Genomic DNA, 16,964 nt, shown 5'->3' with positions numbered 1-16,964 from the left:
AGCAACACTCAATTTTCAGAAGGCTTCAAACCTGTTTTTATTATATCATGTATGCTTTCTATGCATTCTTACAAAACTCAGAAGTTTACACTTTGTCTTTCCTGACCAATGAGTAAAGTGTTCGTTGGAATAGGCAGCTTGCAGGTTTCTCTTATTTATCCTTCTTTCTTTCTTGGTCTCTGTATCAATGACCTTGGTAGGAAATTCTTTCAGGGCTAAACATGGATCCTCTTATCAAATTTCTCTCTAGCTCACAGAAGTCGCTGTAAAACCTCTTCCACAGAGATTAGTTGATGTCTCTTGCTTTTTTCTCTTCTTTTTTTCCTAAGCCAATGCTTGCCAGATGATCTGACCTCACTGTGACCTGGGAACCTGTCCCTGGAAGACACCAGCCACCTGTAGGAACCACCATGCATGGATATTGACTCCTCCTCCTTTATCTTCCCCTAGCTATCTGCTTCAGCAGGGTTTTGTCCTGCCCATACTCTTCTCCCCAGGGGTACAGGTGGAGCAGCTCACCTGGGATGTGAACACAGTGATTCCCTTCCTGCATCCACCTATTCCTGCTCTTGAGAGGAACACAGAGCAAGCTGGGGAGGCCAGAGGAGTGGCATCAATGAGGATTTGGCTGGGCTGCCCAGAGTAGTGCAGGACAGAGCACAAATCCACGTGGTGGCTGCTGCAGTGGGATGAGTGCCTTTGGTATGGAGTAGGGTGTGTGTTCATCAGGGCAGGAGTGTCCAGCTCCAGGGAATGCACCTCACCTGTTGAATTCTAAATGCACAATGGACAGGGTCCTCCTTGCTGCCCTCCTGGCTCAAATACACAAAAGCATCACTGCCTGGACCACCAGCAGCCTAGCACAGGGCCTGACACAGCAGGGAGCGGTTAATGTTTAAGAAAATGTGTGTGTTTGTCCCCACAGATAGATGGGGAAGGTAATTTGGGGTGACAGATGAAGTTGTATTCTCACCTCTGCAAGTACCTCTTTGCCAGCCAGTCCAATTGTGGTGGAGGGCTGCTGTGAGTCTGATTTCCACACAGCAGTTGGCAGAAATATGTTTTATTGCAGGTAAGCCATTCCTTTGCATTATTTATGTTAAAAGTTAAGTAAATTATTGTTGGCTTTCATGCTGCAGGTAAAGTTGTAATGAAAACAGTAATGAATGCTTTGCTGACATGCACAGGCAACCTAAGTATGCAGCCAAATTAGCTATCTAAGCAGATGCTTTATGTCCCGAATTGCATATAAGGAATGCTGTTCAGTTGGTTTAAAAATTATATATACACCCACAAACTTTTTCTTTTGTAAAAGCTGTATGGTTGGTTTTTTTATGCTTGTTTGGGTTTGTTTTTTTTTTTTAAGCAACAGTTTCAATTGTGCTGTGAGCAATTATGACAGTAAAATTAAACTCAGAAGAAAGATAGAAGAAGCTAACCAAGTTCAAGGAGTTCAGGGAAAATTCAGAAATAATGTATTATTTAAGCTGCTGTAATACTGCAATATGGGCAATATTGGAAATAGGGATGCTCTTATGCTTAAAGAGTTGTTAATTGGTTTTCTTTGGTAAAGGCAGTAGAGCTCTGGTCTGCAGGAGTGGGTGGCTGAACTCTGTCCTTTTGCAGGGGTGGGTCTTTGTCCTCCTTCTGCTCTGGCAGCCTTGCAGAAGGCCCAAGCTTTTTTTTTTTTTTTTTTTTTTTTTTTTTTTTTTTTTTTTACCAGTATTCTTATTCATCTGCTGCTTAAACACAACATATCTCACCAGTGTGCCAGTGAAAAACACAAGAGTGTTTTCGTTTGTGCAGTCTGTGGTGTGAACAGTTTCTGGAAGGTCAACAAACCCTACAAAACACACTGGAATGACGAAGCCAATTTCCCAGAGAGCCACTGAGCAGGCACACTGGAGTGGGAAGATGAAAAGAATAGCATAAGAAAACAGTGGAAAAAGCAGAGAAGGTAAGAGAAATGGAAGAAAAAAAAAAAAAATTATGAAGCCTTATGAGTGAGAGCTTTGGCTTTGAGCACTCTTCAGCTTTGGGGTTTTTGACTTTCAGCGGAAACTTGTGGGTTGACGTCTTTTCTGAATAATTTAAGCTCTCTTCTTGGGTCCCTTAGCATTTAATAGGTGTTTGTATGTATATACTTATTTTAGGCTTTTATAGAGAGATCTACATATGTAAGTGTAGGCATATATATACTTGCATGCATATACATGTGTGTTTACAGGCACACATATAAACCTTCATATATGTGTTTGTATCTGTGTGTATACACATAAGAAATGGCCTGGTTGCCTTATTTCAGCTGCATATTTTAATATACATTAAGACTGTTCTCCATTCCTGTGCCTAATTTTTTTCAGAGATTTGATTTCTTTTTTTTAAACCCAGAGTAATTGTTTCTGCCAGGAACAACACTGTTGAAGGGCGCTGTTCCTTTCAGAAGATCAAAGTACAAAAGATGTTCAAATAAAAGGAGAGATTAAATTCCCTGGGCTACATTTAGTCCTAGCTAGCTTTGCAGGCTGTGGAGGTTGATCTTTCACAACAGCCTATTTCAAACTTCAGGAGGGTGTTGGTAACTTAGTAACTTTGTATATTAGATGGAGGTGTCAGCAGAGCCTGTGAAAGTGTTTTCTATGTTAAACAATTTTTTTTTTTCAATTTGTTTTTCTCAGAAAATTGGAACTTTGCTCCCTGCCCCCTCTTTCCTCTCTGTCCTTTCCCTTTCTTGTTGTGTGTGAGTAAATAGAGGGTGAGGAGTGTTTTCAGAATTGCAAAGTCCTCCTTGCCCTTTCCAACAAATGTCTCCTTCACCGATGAATCATTGTAATGACTCAACCACTGTATTGTCTGTTGCAACTTTTATTTTCTTTGCCCAGCAGCACCTCCTCTGCTGGGTTTTACTAAACAGGTGGGAGGGCACAACCCCTGCTTGATGAAACTTGTGAGAAAGAAATAGGAGCCTGTAATACAAAACAAGCTATTTTTAAATTTTTTAAAGCCAGTATTCTTATTCATCTGCTGCTTAAACACAACAGCCTGGCTTTTTTTTTCATGGAAAAGCCCTGATGTATCTCTGTAGTTTTGCTGTCACTTTGACATCCCTTTGGTGCTTTGGAGCGCTGCTCCAGGACCTCAACACCTCAACAATCAGGAATGTTTCCCACAAGGAGTTTTCTGAGAGGGATCATATTTGTCAGTGATGGTGATGGATAAAATGATGTCCCCCAGAGCCAGACATAAAGCTCAGTTGCCACTGTCCTTGACACAGAGATCTCTGCTCCCTGCCTCACAGTTTTGGGGAAATGACAGTAGGTGGCACTGGAGAATAGGAGCACAGAAGGATGGAGCAGTTTCCTCACTGGTGCTCTGTTTAGCCAGTTTTCCATCCCCACGGATTGCTAAAACACTTTTTCTTCATTCCCTTTGCAAGCCTATTATTACTGCAAGCCTGCAGGCTTCAAACGCAAGAGCTCTATTTCAGAAACTCCACACTGCCTGTGAAGCAACCCTGGGAGTAAAACCTGCTTGGAGATGTTGTGCTTCATCCCGGGGGGTGTGGAGTGATTGTTTTGCCAGCTCTTTCTGTAGCAGAGCTGGCTCCAAAGAGCACACTGGTGCACAGCTAAATCAAATTATTCCTTAATCCGAGCGAGCTGTGGCTCCTGCCGGCTGGTGGAGCAGTGAGAGTGTCTAACAGAGGTGAAGGGAACATCCCAGGGACTCTGTTTTTTCTTCGTGTCCGGAAATTTTGTCCCACACTCCAGCAAAAGAGGCCGAGGCAATTCTTGGCAGCTCCAGGAGGAATTAGGGTAGAAAGTGACTCAGCAGTTCCCTGTCTGCTCCTTTAGTGAGAAGCACAAAACGGAGAATTAGTAGACACCCTAAAAGCCTGGGAAAATTCTGAAAATGCTCAGAGTTTCTCAGGAAAAACCTTCATAGGCTTCTCCTGGAAATCACCATGGGGAGAGAGGTCCCAGCTCAGTTTGCATTATGTGTAGCCTTCTGTGTGTGCTTGGAATATGAGCTGTTCCCATGAGTATTTCCTGTTTTCCCAATCCTCCTCCTCCAGCTGTGTCCAATCCCTGTGAGGTGAAGCAACACCGCACTGGCAGAAACCCTGAAATGGCAGCTCCTAAAACTGGTGTGCTCCTCTCTCTCAGGATCACTTCACAGTAATCACTGGAAATGAGAACAGTGCAGCACAAATGCCACCAAATAGCTCACGGAGCAAGGTGACATTTTAAAAGGATACATGGAGAATATATGACAAAAAATGCATCACCTTTCACCAACTGAAATAAGTTTTGTCCTTGTCTAACTGCTTTTAAATCACAGTGAGAGCACTGACAGCTTTTATGCTTTAAAGGCCAGGACTTTTTTCCTGTAATGCTGATAACTTCAGTTTATCAGATATAAGATATCAGATATTAATTATTAACTTTATATGCTTTCTCCTAATCTGTTCAGTCTTATTGCATGGCTTTTTATAACTGAAATTCTGTTTTGTTGACCCTTACTCCCTCCCTTCTTCTGAGGATATTTTCTTGCCTGTTACAACCTTGGGATTTTGCTAGAGTTCTGAATAGCCACTTCAGTGGAGCAATTGCTAACTTTTTAAGGAATGGTATGAAGTGTGAAGGCGAGTGGTCCCTGAGGGGAGTCCTTCTGTGTTGCGTTTGGAGCAGCCTGTGCTGCTCCCTTTTATGGAGGGCACTGGGCTCTTTGAGGATGTGGAAGATGGACGTGGCCAGTGCTGTGTTTACTGCAGCTCTTCAGGCCCTTTGCAGAGAGCCAAGTCCTCACTGGTCCCTGGGAAATATCCCAGAATAAGGGAGGTTCTTCCACTATTGTGCTATGCCAGCTCTGCACACTGAGGAGCCAAAGCCAGAGGGCCACTCTGCCACTAGAGGTTTGTACTGTCCCCCTCCCCTGTGACTGGAGCTGGGAGCTCCTTTTGGACCATGTAGATGGAGTAGAGAAAATTTTTTACTCCTGTTCTTAAGAAGAAATCTTCCTAAGAGGCAATTTTTTCCCTTTAATGAAGTTGTTATTTTAAGCATGTTGGAAAATTGCGCTGAAAGTGTAAGATAATCTACTGCCATATATATATATATAAAAAATAAAAAGTATGGTTGAGTTTCCAAATTGAGAGGGAGAATAGATAAGGTGTTAGCTTTTTATTGCTACTGCAGTTTGAATTTTTCCTGAGGGACGCCTCGGGAAGAGAATCATCACCGCCATAAACAGGTTAAACAGGAAGGAAAGCTCCTGACGGAAAAGTTCCGCCTGCTTGATAGTGAAAGCACATAGGTCGCCCGAAAATGTCTGTGAGCAGCAAGGCACAGCAGGCTCTATATCCTTCTAAAAAATTGTGCTTCAGGTAAGGAGTTGCAACAGATATTCTTACTGCTTAGCAAGTGCCCCGTCATCTCCTCTTGGGATCGGTAAAAGCGAAAATTGAGCCCGCAGAGTGCCAAGGTTTTTTACGAGGATTCACGGGCATGGCCAAGTGTGGAAAGTTTTGTGTGCTTGAGTGGTACTTGCAGTGCTGTGAGACTCTCAAGTCTGTAGATTTGTAGTGGATATTTTACAGTATTGGTTGGGATTCTCCCTCAAAATCCCTGATCCCAGAACCACAAGATCACGTGTAAATACAGCTGTCATTCAAAAGGAGAAGGAGGGCTTCACGGAGAAAAAAGTTAAAGCCTCCAAAATTAAATTTGGATTGAGAAACCACAAGGCGAAAAACCAAAAATAAACCCAAAAGTTGGGTGTTTTATAAAAATTCATATAAATTTTGCCTCTTTAGTGATTTTTGCAAATTGTTTGATTAATGTGCTTGACAAGACTCAGAAGGTGAAATACTGGCTGGCCAAGAGCCAGATCCTTTCCTGACCTTTGTGTGCTGCTTTGAAAGGGGTGAGGAGTTGGCCCAAATGCAGAGCCTGGTGGTTCTGACCAAACTAGCATGACTTACACCATGGAAATTTGGATATTTGCACCATGGCATGCTGAGCTTCCTCTCTCAGGGTCAGTTTTAAATACAAGTCCTTATGAAAGACACAAGATGTTTCTGTGCAGAGGTCACAGGAAGCCTGTTCAAGGTTTGATGTTAGGCATTTATGTGCCATCATAAACAGAATTTGTTTGAAATGCAAGGAAAATATTTTAGGAACAGCTAAAAGGGTATAAAAGGCATTGTATTTTCTGTGCCTTGTAGTCTTCCAGACAGCCAAGCTTTTTTTAAGGAAGATGAAACTGAAGGAAGATTTCATTATTTTATCTTTTATTTCTTCCTGAAACATTCAAATTTTCAAGATGGGTTGAAAATTCTTCTTGAGTTAATGGCCATATAATTTTTTCTTGTTTTCTTTTATTTACCTGCTATGGAATTGAAAAACAGAGAAAGTTGTAAATTAGAACAATTTCATACAAGGAACTTTTGTTGTTATGCTTTTTTTTTTTTTAATAGTGTCATTTTTATCTAAAAACACAATGGACTTAGCATTCATTCTGAGGGAAAGCTACAAAACTGTAATTGCATTTTAGATCACCATTCAAAGCGGCATGCATCAGTTTGGTTATCTGGCCTAGTAATTTCATAAATGTGGGGTTTTTTCCAACACAGTTAAAGCAAACCAAAGCATGCAACACATGGAATTACTAAGTGGAGTGTTTGAAACAGTAGTTCAGCCCTCTGAGTTGCAGGTTTTATTTCAGCTTGTTTAAGTTTTCTTTTCTCATTCCACACTGTGGGTGACAGAAGCTTATGTCACTTGGAGTTTGACTTAAAATGAAACAAAAATAAATAAAATTGGGATGAATACCTTCTGTTTTAACACAGATTTTCATTGCACGATGCTGTTATCTAAAATAATACAGTATCATGGGGGCTTAATGGAAAATCTATTTGCAGAGCTAAACTTTAACAATTTCTGAGCACACTTTGTAGCTCAACAGCTTTTTTTTTTCTGCTCAGGAATACATTTTTTTTTTGTTGAATTATTAAATCAGATGTCTCTACTTCTTTTAGGTGATAAATACACAACTGTGTGCAGTGTGTGGTATTGCTGTTCTGTGCCATTTGTGGGTTTTAAGCTACATCTGTATCACTAAATGAAACAGGCCAATGCCTTTAGGGCAAATGGCCCAGAATAGACTTTGGCTGTAGAACTGAGCTCCCTTCCTAAAAAATATATCCTCATGCATACTGACAGCAGTTTCTAGTGTGTGCTGCCCATCTGAGCCATAGGAGTACTTGGCACATGCCAAAATCAGATCAGGAAGCTTGCTAGCGACAACATTAATGATGGAGCTGCAGAAGCTCATGCTCTTGACTGTAAATTTGCTAAAAAAAAAGGCCAGCCTCAGGCTTTGAATATAAATTTCTTTTGTAAAACAAGAAACAAAAAAGGGCTGAAATTTATTTATATATAATTTTTTTTTTTCCTTTGTATAGCCTAGCTTTTGGGGAATATCAATTGGAGGTCCCTGTATTCTCTGTTCTTTGACTTAACTTTCTTCACCTGATTACACTAAGATGAGTAGTGGTAGAATATGAAGGAACTGGAGTCACAAAAAAGACGAAAATGTGAATGAAGCCGACAACCATTAATACATCTTCCTTCCTGCATTGTGTGCTATGCAAGTGTTGAAATAATGGGAAAAAACATAGAGATTTTCTTTAATATTAATCAGAATTAGTATTTCATACTTAGATCATCTGTTTCAGGCATCCTGTTGCTATTATTCATGAGTCAAGGATAATAATAATAGTAGTAATTTGTTGTTATTATTACAGCTATGATACTAATAATATGTCTGGAAATAACATTCAAACAAAAGAATAATCACCATCCACATTAAGAAAATATTTCCACTCTCTGGAGAAAGTTCTAAACCAAAAAAAGACCAAAGCAGCGTAGTGGTTTCATTATATTAGCTGTTTTAGGGTTTAACTTCCATTCTGTGCTTCATTTCAGTGGTGTGCACCTCCAGGTGTGAGCATTGCTCTCTGGACCTTGGAAGTCTAATGGGACTTTCCTGAGGAGCAGAAGGACTGAAGGGACCCATCAGCCATGGCACACTTTGGGAGGGTGCCCTTCTCCAAGAGTGAATTCTGTGCAGGACAGCCTGGGGACCAAGCATCTTACCCAATGTGCCACCCTGGCTCTGCTGGAGAGATCCCTCTAGGATTTGATCGAATCGTTGATGAAGTCAGCAACGAGTTTTTCTTTTATGGTTCATCCCATGCACATCATCACGAAGACATGTTTTTCCCAGCAGACCTTTTCAGTCAAAATGTGCCTGACCAGCATCTTTACAGTCATCCTCTGGTTGTCCATGGAGAGCTTTATCCTAGGAGTCCAATCCCTCCCTGGCAGCAAGGCACAGTGGCACCAATGGTTGGCTTCAAACCTTCCTTACTACCTGACTGCAGAAACTTCTCTGTGGTGGATTCCCACCCCTACAGTCACGAGAGGGAAGTCCACGGAAGGAAAAGTGTAAATTCAGCTTCAAATGTGGAAAGGGGCAACACAAATCTGGAGTTTCAGATAGGCTTTGACAATCTGGATGCTGCAAGTCCTGTTTTCTTAGACATTTATCCATTTGGACAAAAAGTGAGAGAAGAAAGTGGAAATGGGGAAGCTTCCAGAAGATGCAGCACAGGGCCTACCCACCCCCAGGGCTCTGGACATAACAGAGAGGTATTTAAATGTTCTTATATTAACAGTGCTTAAGGTTTTTTGTTCTTGTTTGTGTCCTTGTGCTTTGTGTATTCACTCACACTGTTGCAACATGGATTAGAAGCACTTAATTGGAAGACATTATGAAAAATAAAACATTTATGCCTAGGGGGAAGCAAAAGAATTTCATACCAGAAGAGAATCTAGATTATGGTCTAGAATGCTCCAGTAGGCTCATTTTATGGCTCACTGAACCATAAAAGAACCACAGAAGGATAAGTACAGAAATGTAGAGTAAGTTGTGTTTGAAAGATAACATGACAAACCTTTATGGTCTGATATGAAACCTGAGATTCAAAGTAACAATACGTGATGTTGAATCTGGTTTGTTTGTTTTTTTGGGTGTTGGTGTTGTTGTTGAGAGAGATTACTGTCCCTGTGTCTAGTCTGGCTGACATATCCTGATCCTGAGAGATGAAACATATAGTCCATCCTACATTCACCATGTCCTGCATGCAGTTCTGTGTGCATATGTAATTCTTTTCTAAAAATAGACACCTCTACTCTAACTGTGGAAGCTGGATCCTATGACACACACTGTCTTTTAGCTGTCTGTGTGAAACAAACCCTTTATCTTTTTTCCTCCTTCATCAGGTGTCCATAGCTCTATTTGTGATTTTGCCATTTTTAATAACTGTGTCTTATGGGACTCCCATGACTCTCTGTTGATGTTATACCTGTCCTCATTTTCTTTCTTTCAAAATCCTGATCTGGAGAAGGGAAAAGAAAATGAAAAACCCTTCCTTTCCTCCAATGCTTGTTAGCATTCTGAATCATTATAGGAATCCTGAAATGGCCTACAGGATACCTCTGCACCATGAATATTAAAAGACAGTTTAGTTTACCTTCTGCCTTTAAGTCCCAGTGATCACAGTATCATACAGCAGAGGGGAAGAGACACTTGATTGACTTGTTTCTATGTCTCTGAATAAGGAGAACTATAAAAGTAAATATATGCAGCCCCAGACAGATGGGAAGGCAGCGGGGGGAAATATATCTGAGGACAAGAACTCTTAAGACTAATCCTGTGCACTGCATTTTAGAATTTCAGTGATGAATACAAAAGAGGAGGGGAAGAATAGGTGGAGAGACAAAAGGCTGTTGTTGCTTTTTACTCATGATAGGAAAACTGAAGCATGCTGACATGATGATGAAAAGAACAAGCCTTCTCAGGAGAAAAGCAGAAAATAGTGGGATACAAATGAGCAGGAGGAGATTAAATCATGGGATGGGAAGAAGAGGTGCTAGAGGAAGCACACATTTAAGAACAGGCACAAACGCTTCTGTGATGGAGGAGGAGAGAATTATAGGGGAGGGAAAAGAAGAGCTGAGTGAGTCAAGGGCAACTACAATCGAATGTGTGGGAGGATTTGATTAAGTCAGGAAAGTATTTGAGCTGTTTAGCTCCAAGAGGAAGAAATGGGAAAGAGGAGTGAATTGATTTGTAGCATAAAATTCACTGTGGTCACAGGAATTCCTTCGGGGAGAAAAAGCCATGTCAGGATAGAAAGAGAGCCAAGGCAAGGGGCTGGCAGCTGAACCTTGAGATGATAAGAGAAAATAAGAGTCAAAGGAATACTCTTACAGAGAGGGAGGAGCAAAAAAAGCCTGTAAAGCAGTTACTGCTACTGGGCTGGGAGTTTTGGAAAAGACAAGTGCTGCAGGCTGACAGACCTGATGCTGAGTAAGGCAATAAGAAGGGTTAGAAAAGTGGAACACCACAGCAAAAGAATGAGAACAGCTTGGTTTTTTTGAGGTCCAGAACAAGTAAACAATGCATGCAAGTAGTAGGAGGGGAGAACCAAGACTTCAGAGTGAAATACAAAGGCTGCTGAGACACAGAGATGAGAATTGAGATAGGTCATAGTAGGCAAGATGAAATATTCACACTGCTGAAATCATTCTGGTATTCTGATCCAGAGCTCTTGGATGCATTTGTATGGCCTTAGGCTTTATTTAATGTGTGCCAATCAAAATGTGTCCAATATAATAAAGGAAACATTAATTTTTTCTGGCCTTCTCACTGCAGATGTTCAAAAACAATAAAGGAAATTATCTTCATAACATCCCAATGAAAGGAGATGCTATTTTTTTCCCATATTAGAAAGAAAGCTGAAATAAAACCTAAAAGGTATCTAAAATACTTAGCTACTCTATGATATTTAGGATCTAATTTTAGAATCTAATGTTTTCAGAGTAACTAACAAGACTCCTATCTTCACCCAAGTCCATCATCAGACCGAACATCATGATTTTGTTTTGGGTGCCCCAGAAATGAGAAATACACTATTATTGTTCATATTTGAAGGATGGTTTAGGTGACTTGATTAACATAACGTGAGAAGTCTATGAATGAAAAAAAAATTCCAGTCATCAAGGGATGCATTTAGTTGCTTCATCCCTGTTGTCATTACTTCTCCTGATATGGAGTTCCATCTCATTCACTGCATTCACTGCTCTCTTTAATATATTTGCAGTGCATGGAGAATCAAGTCCTGTTGAAAAATAATGTGCAATAATGTAATTAACATTTTACCTTTATATGCAAGAAGAAGAAAGTGAAGTTCCTGGACATGTGTAAAGAAGACATGACCAAACTAGATCTCTCATCCCTGGAGCTATTTATCTCCTTTATATACCTCTGTCAGAATGACTTTGAGTGACTTAGCAATGGTATTTTGCAGATGTGTATTCTATTGCTGCCTCACAGAATTCTTGTTTGCCATTAGGAATTGCTCAGAGATGCTGGCAGAAAAGGTGCAAAAAAGCAAACAAGGGCCCCTGTGCCACTCCTGTGTCCTGCAGGGCAGGATCCAGATTGCAGCTTTGGGCTGTCAGGCTTTCCATCCTTTAGTAATTATCTAATCATACTCTTCTTCCAGCCATTAGGATTTGAGGCTTCATATCCATGTCCTTGTGGCAAATCATGCATTCCAAGTCTTGTCCCTCTTCTTGCTCAAATTCCTCTGTCCTCCTTTATGCAGTTGTGGTTTGGCTCTTTTAATACTTTCAGTCCCATTTAATGTCGTGTGCCAGCCTCACCTTTTCTTACCTGTGGGCTAATTTTCTTAGCTTTTCACTCAGTGACTATTTCTCTTTTTGCATGTACATTTCCCAGGGCACTCTACCTGTTCTGCAAGGACAGAGCTGCAGGAGAAAAAGGAGCCTTTGTTAGTGTTTTGTGGGTTTTTTTAATGAACAGGTAATTTTTGGAGGCTGTTACTGTTACCAAATCACTCATAATTTCTAAATAGTGAACATCCTCCAGAAGTTCTTATTACTGTCTCATGGGGTGATTGAAAAGTAGGTGCCTAACCAAAATGGAAACAATGAACCAGTGGAGGTGCTAGATTTTCACTGGATTTTGAAGGACCTTCCCCAGCAGTTCTTAGAACCAGGAATTGATGGACTACTGATTTAGATTGCTGAATTGAATTTTACTCTATTTACACCCTCAGGATTATCCATTGTTTTTTTCCTACCAGACAATTTCAATTTTCCCCTCTATTGATGATGCCCCCTTAGTATCTTTAAATTCCATGTGCACTCTCCTAGTGCTTTGTGTGGTATTGTGGATAATAAAAATACTACATACCATCAGTTTTGGGTCTTACTGTATCCTCATAAGGTTTCTGACTTTTGAGCTTTCAGTTCTGTTGTTGTGATTTCCCCACCAGCCAACTCCCAGCAGATTTGTCATCTTTTATATTCATCCCATCTTTTAAACTATAACTAAAATTTCCCACCCTGCACCTCTTAAATGCATATTGCACTTTCTTGTCCAGCCAAAAAAACTCTTAAGTTCTGTTTATTAGTTATTTTCAATACATTTCCATGCTCTTATATAAATTATTATTCAAATTATAAAATAAGCCTTTTGTCTCTGTTTTCTCTTTCTGAAGGGCTTTAAAAGCTCTTATACAGTTAAGCCTTGTAATGTCTCTACCTACAAGAGCAGAAAGGGCTTGCAGATGTAATAGCCTTAAATTCTTTCCTGGACATGATATTCTGGCTGAAGAGTACTTCAGGCCAACAGACAAAGGGATGCTTGACCCAAAGCAGCAGCTCAGACCTCTGCTCTCCAAGTTCACAGAAAGTATGTAGGGATTTTTTCAGGTTCAGTAGAGTCCACTGGTTCCCTCTTATCTGTTTTAGGGATTTACCTGACAGATTTATGGAGTTTGAGGGGATGCTGAGCTTCCTGCCAGGGCAGAAAGAGAGAAAATAAGGATTAAAAGACACCAAAGCACAAGCTTCAGTTTGTCCTTCTCCCTTTTGTAAATTAAATATCTGCATTTGGAGTTACCTGTGCCTTGATACCAGGTGAATCCTGAAAGCTTGGTCTGAAATTCCTCATGTTCTGCATGGAGGGGGGAAGGAAACAGTTGGTACCCAGGGCAGCTGATGCTTTGTGACTTCTGAAAGCATTTAGAGTGCAGTCAAAACGGGGTCATTTGTGTTTATTTGGAACTCCATCAAGTCAGGGCAGGGGTGATAGGTTCTCATGGAACAAAATTCAAGATGAGCCTTGTGGTCTTTCTGCTTCTCATTTCTAAATAACTCAGCTCTGTTTCTTCTGGGGTCTTGTTGGTGTTTTTAGGCTGCAGGTTGGGCCATCCAGCTGATTGAAGCAGATCAAGGAAGTAATGAAAACACAGTTGATTTCTGCAATGCAGTGGAGAAGTAAGTAATGGAAAAAGCTTTTCTCAGCCAACTATCACATTTTACTTCCTCACTTTAATAGGATTGGTTATCCCTGTGTTTTGGGGCTGGCTGGGATGGAGGTAATTATCCCCTCACAGGGTTGGGGTATGGATGGTACATCAGTGTTTTGGCTACTGCTGAGCAGTGTTCATTATTATGGCATTTGTCTGAAGCCCTTCTTCCTGAAAAGAGGCTGGAAATTGCCTGCTGATTTGAAGTCGAGAATATTTTGTCTTCCCTTAATTATATGTGAGTCCTTTGCTTTTGTTTAACTGCCTTTATCTTGACCCAGTAGGGTTTTTTCCCCCCATCTTTTCACCTCCTGCCCCTGTGCTGAAGAGGAAGGGAGTGGTGGGCACCTGGCATCCACCTAAGGTCAGCCAACCATACCCTGCAGTCCTGAACAATGCTGCAATTCCAGCATCTACTTAAATAAGGAAACACTTCTAATTTTGGTTTAAATAGTAAAAACCGCAAAGGCACATTAATTCAAAAAATATTTAATCTTCTGTCTGCTTTATTTGTGATAAGTACATTTAACCCTTCACTGTTGATGGCTTATAGTGTGTGAAATGTCCCATCCTTTTTCTGTCGTTGTCTTGGACAATATTACTGCCTGTGGAACTCTGGGCAGGAAAATAAGAGCTAGAGGAACTGATTGAGAACAGAATTGCTGCATACTTTCACGATGAAAAGTGAGACATAGCAAGTGACAAAACCTGCTTTAATTACGTTTTACCATTACACTTAACAGCCTGACTTAATGGCATAGAACATTTTTTACTTTCTTAATCTTCTGCAGAAAAATGAATGGTGCTGAAATCCAAGCACACAAAAATTTGCAAGTATTTAGACCATCTGTGCAGATTGATTTTTCTTTTGTAGATATTCACTGATCACAAGGTTAGCACAAATGCACACTTTCCCCCCCCATGGAAAGTAATTGGAAAATGGCATTCTGCTTTTGTTATTAGACTTTAATGAATTGATTTTATTCAAGGTCAGACAAGGCTGCTTCTCTTGAAAGAAAAAAAAAAAAAACAAAAAAACCCCAAAAAACCAGAACAACCCAACCAAAAAACCCAGTTTGATGTTGCACTGAAATTAAGAGGAGTATAATATATATTCAAATGGGTTGGTCAGCTTCAAGGTCTCAGTTTCCTTTTCCACAGTTCATCAGCCTGAACCCCAACCCAGTTCTGCTGTGAAATGCATGAAGGCACATTACACATGGCCGCTTTCTTCCCGATTATTCAGATTTTTTTTCAATATCTAAACATTCTAATTATAGGAAAAGCTTTATATTGATTTTTCAGTAGATGAGTTTATTTACCGGGCTAAAAAGATAAATACGAATAAGTGATTCTTGTTTTGCAGGAGTTTGTTTTGTGCATGTCACGAGCAAATACTCTTCAAAAGAAAATAAAAAGAGCTTTTGTTTTTCTTCTGTTAAATAAGTAGAGAAACAATTTAAGGACAAAATGTCACTGCAACCAAAAGACAGAAAAATATCATAAATTTTCCAATCACATATTCAATCTTGCCAAATGAGCATCCTCCCAGTGCCCAGTGAATCTCAGTTGCTGGCAGAGGCAGGATGTATAATGCAGACTCTGTCATGCATTCTTGCAGCTCCAGCTTGCAGCTCAGCTAGAAACACTGTGGTTTTCTCTAGGTGATGCTTGCATGGGTAGCAATCTGTAATTGAAGCATTTGGTTGTACAGGACTGTAAATCAGTCTTCAAAAGCCCTTTCTCAGGTGACTTGTAGGACTGTGAGCAGAGCTGTAGTGAGCAGTCATCCCTGGCTGGCTTCAGAAGACATCCTAAAAGCAGATTCAAACCACAAGGTGCCAAGCTGGCAGTCTCAGGGTTCAGTGCTGCAAAATGCAGAGTTCTTCCACCTCTCAATGTCTTCAAGGATGTGCTTTGCACTGCAGGGAAACACATCATATTATGAAATGCTGTGAAATAGCAAATCACTATAAATGTCAGTACTTGCTGCACGTGCTGAGTTGTTGCAGCACAGGAAGCAAGATTTTATTTGTGTAATGTTTGTACAACACTTCAGTTCTGCTTTGGAAGACCCAAATTTTAAAATTTTTGCAGTGTTTTGCCCACCTGCTCAGACCAGAAACCCCCTTAATCACGTGTAGATAATAGGAGGCCATAAATGAGCAACACTCTTGGAAACTGAATGGGTTTTTAGTCTGAAAAGCGAATTTGTGTCCCCACATTTTGCTAAAATATTAGCAGTGTGTGGGTCGGAAAGGAGATGAGGTTTGCTGAGTGCCAGTAAGCTGAGGAGGTAATTCATGCCCTGTATGTGTACATAGCCTGGTAATTTGAGACTGGATAAAGGCTGGTGAGGTTTCCAGTTTGATTCAGTCCTTAGCTTCCTTGGAGAAACAAGTTACAGGGGAAACCTGTTCCTTGTGCACAAAGAAAATAGACTGACACAACTACATGGGTCACCCAAACAGCCTCTGTAGTATAATGGTTTTGAGCCATGAGTATAAATCTAACTTGTACTGGAGGTTCTCTTGTCAAGCCTCATTTCTTCCCACCCCACTGAAACATCAAGCCCCCTGGCTTTTCGTGATAAGAAATGACCTGCTTTGTTGGGTTATTAATTTTGGAAGCCTAGCCTTTTTTTCCCCTTTTTTTCCCCTTCTTCTTCTTTTTTCCCCTTCTTCCTCTTTCTTCCCCTTCTTCCTCTTTCTTCCCCTTCTTCCTCTTTCTTCCCCTTCTTCCTCTTTCTTCCCCTTCTTCCTCTTTCTTCCCCTTCTTCCTCTTTCTTCCCCTTCTTCCTCTTTCTTCCCCTTCTTCCTCTTTCTTCCCCTTCTTCCTCTTTCTTCCTCTTTCTTCCCCTTCTTCCTCTTTCTTCCCCTTCTTCCTCTTTCTTCCTTTTTTTTCTTTTCCCTGTTTCCTCCCACCTCTTTTTTCCCCACCTCTTTTTCTCCTTTTTTGTTTTATTTTTTCCTTCTCATGCTGTAGAAATGCAGGGCACAAAAGAGTAGTTCACACAGTTGTTTAAGAGACTTGGGCAGCAGCTCTGAGGCAGGAGGTAACACAGCAGTAGAGACATTTGTGAGAGTGAGCTGGGGGTCCAAAATACACGTACCAGGGACATTACAAAGCACTCCCAACTCAGAAGCTACAAAATGAACCAACAAACAGAAGAGAATTCAGGATGCTCAGTACAGGATGTTTGGGTTTAGCTGCTAAATATTCAGGCCAATTAGTGAAGTGTAAAACTTCAGCTGGTACAGTATGTGCCTTTACTTGCAGCTGCAGAGTATATTTGCTTAAAAAGCCAGTTTAATCCCAGGTGATAGACATAATATCTGTGACCTGTGCTCATTAGGAAATGGGACCTCAGGAGGAATTAGTGTTTGCAAGTCTATGGTAATTGGAAGGACAAGGAACAATATATTTTATACTTAATGGTGTATCAGAGGGACTCAGTGATTTCAACTGTTATTGCACTTTACAGACTTTTACATAA

The 16,964-nt window shown here is 40.6% G+C and overlaps 1 protein-coding gene across 3 annotated transcripts in view; it reads left to right on the top strand.

Moving 5' to 3' along the window:
- PIK3C2G (phosphatidylinositol-4-phosphate 3-kinase catalytic subunit type 2 gamma) overlaps positions 1–16,964 on the top strand; it is a 213,307-nt gene that overhangs the window by 11,574 nt on the left and 184,769 nt on the right. For 2 of the 3 annotated variants that reach the window (XM_072923803.1, XM_072923805.1), the window contains 4 exons: positions 926–1,072; positions 1,724–1,957; positions 7,989–8,714; positions 13,354–13,436. In XM_072923803.1, the coding sequence (XP_072779904.1) occupies positions 8,085–8,714; positions 13,354–13,436 (713 nt within the window). In that variant the 5' untranslated portion in view covers positions 926–1,072; positions 1,724–1,957; positions 7,989–8,084. Of the gene's footprint in view, positions 1–925; positions 1,073–1,723; positions 1,958–3,304; positions 5,387–7,988; positions 8,715–13,353; positions 13,437–16,964 lie in introns of those variants that run through there. The other variant, XM_072923804.1, reaches the window with a different exon arrangement.

The sequence above is a fragment of the Taeniopygia guttata genome, chromosome 1A (genome assembly GCF_048771995.1).
Source record: "Taeniopygia guttata chromosome 1A, bTaeGut7.mat, whole genome shotgun sequence".
Taxonomy (NCBI): domain Eukaryota; kingdom Metazoa; phylum Chordata; class Aves; order Passeriformes; family Estrildidae; genus Taeniopygia; species Taeniopygia guttata.
Note: the sequence above shows the minus strand (reverse complement) of the source record. Positions and strands in the feature narration are given on the sequence as shown.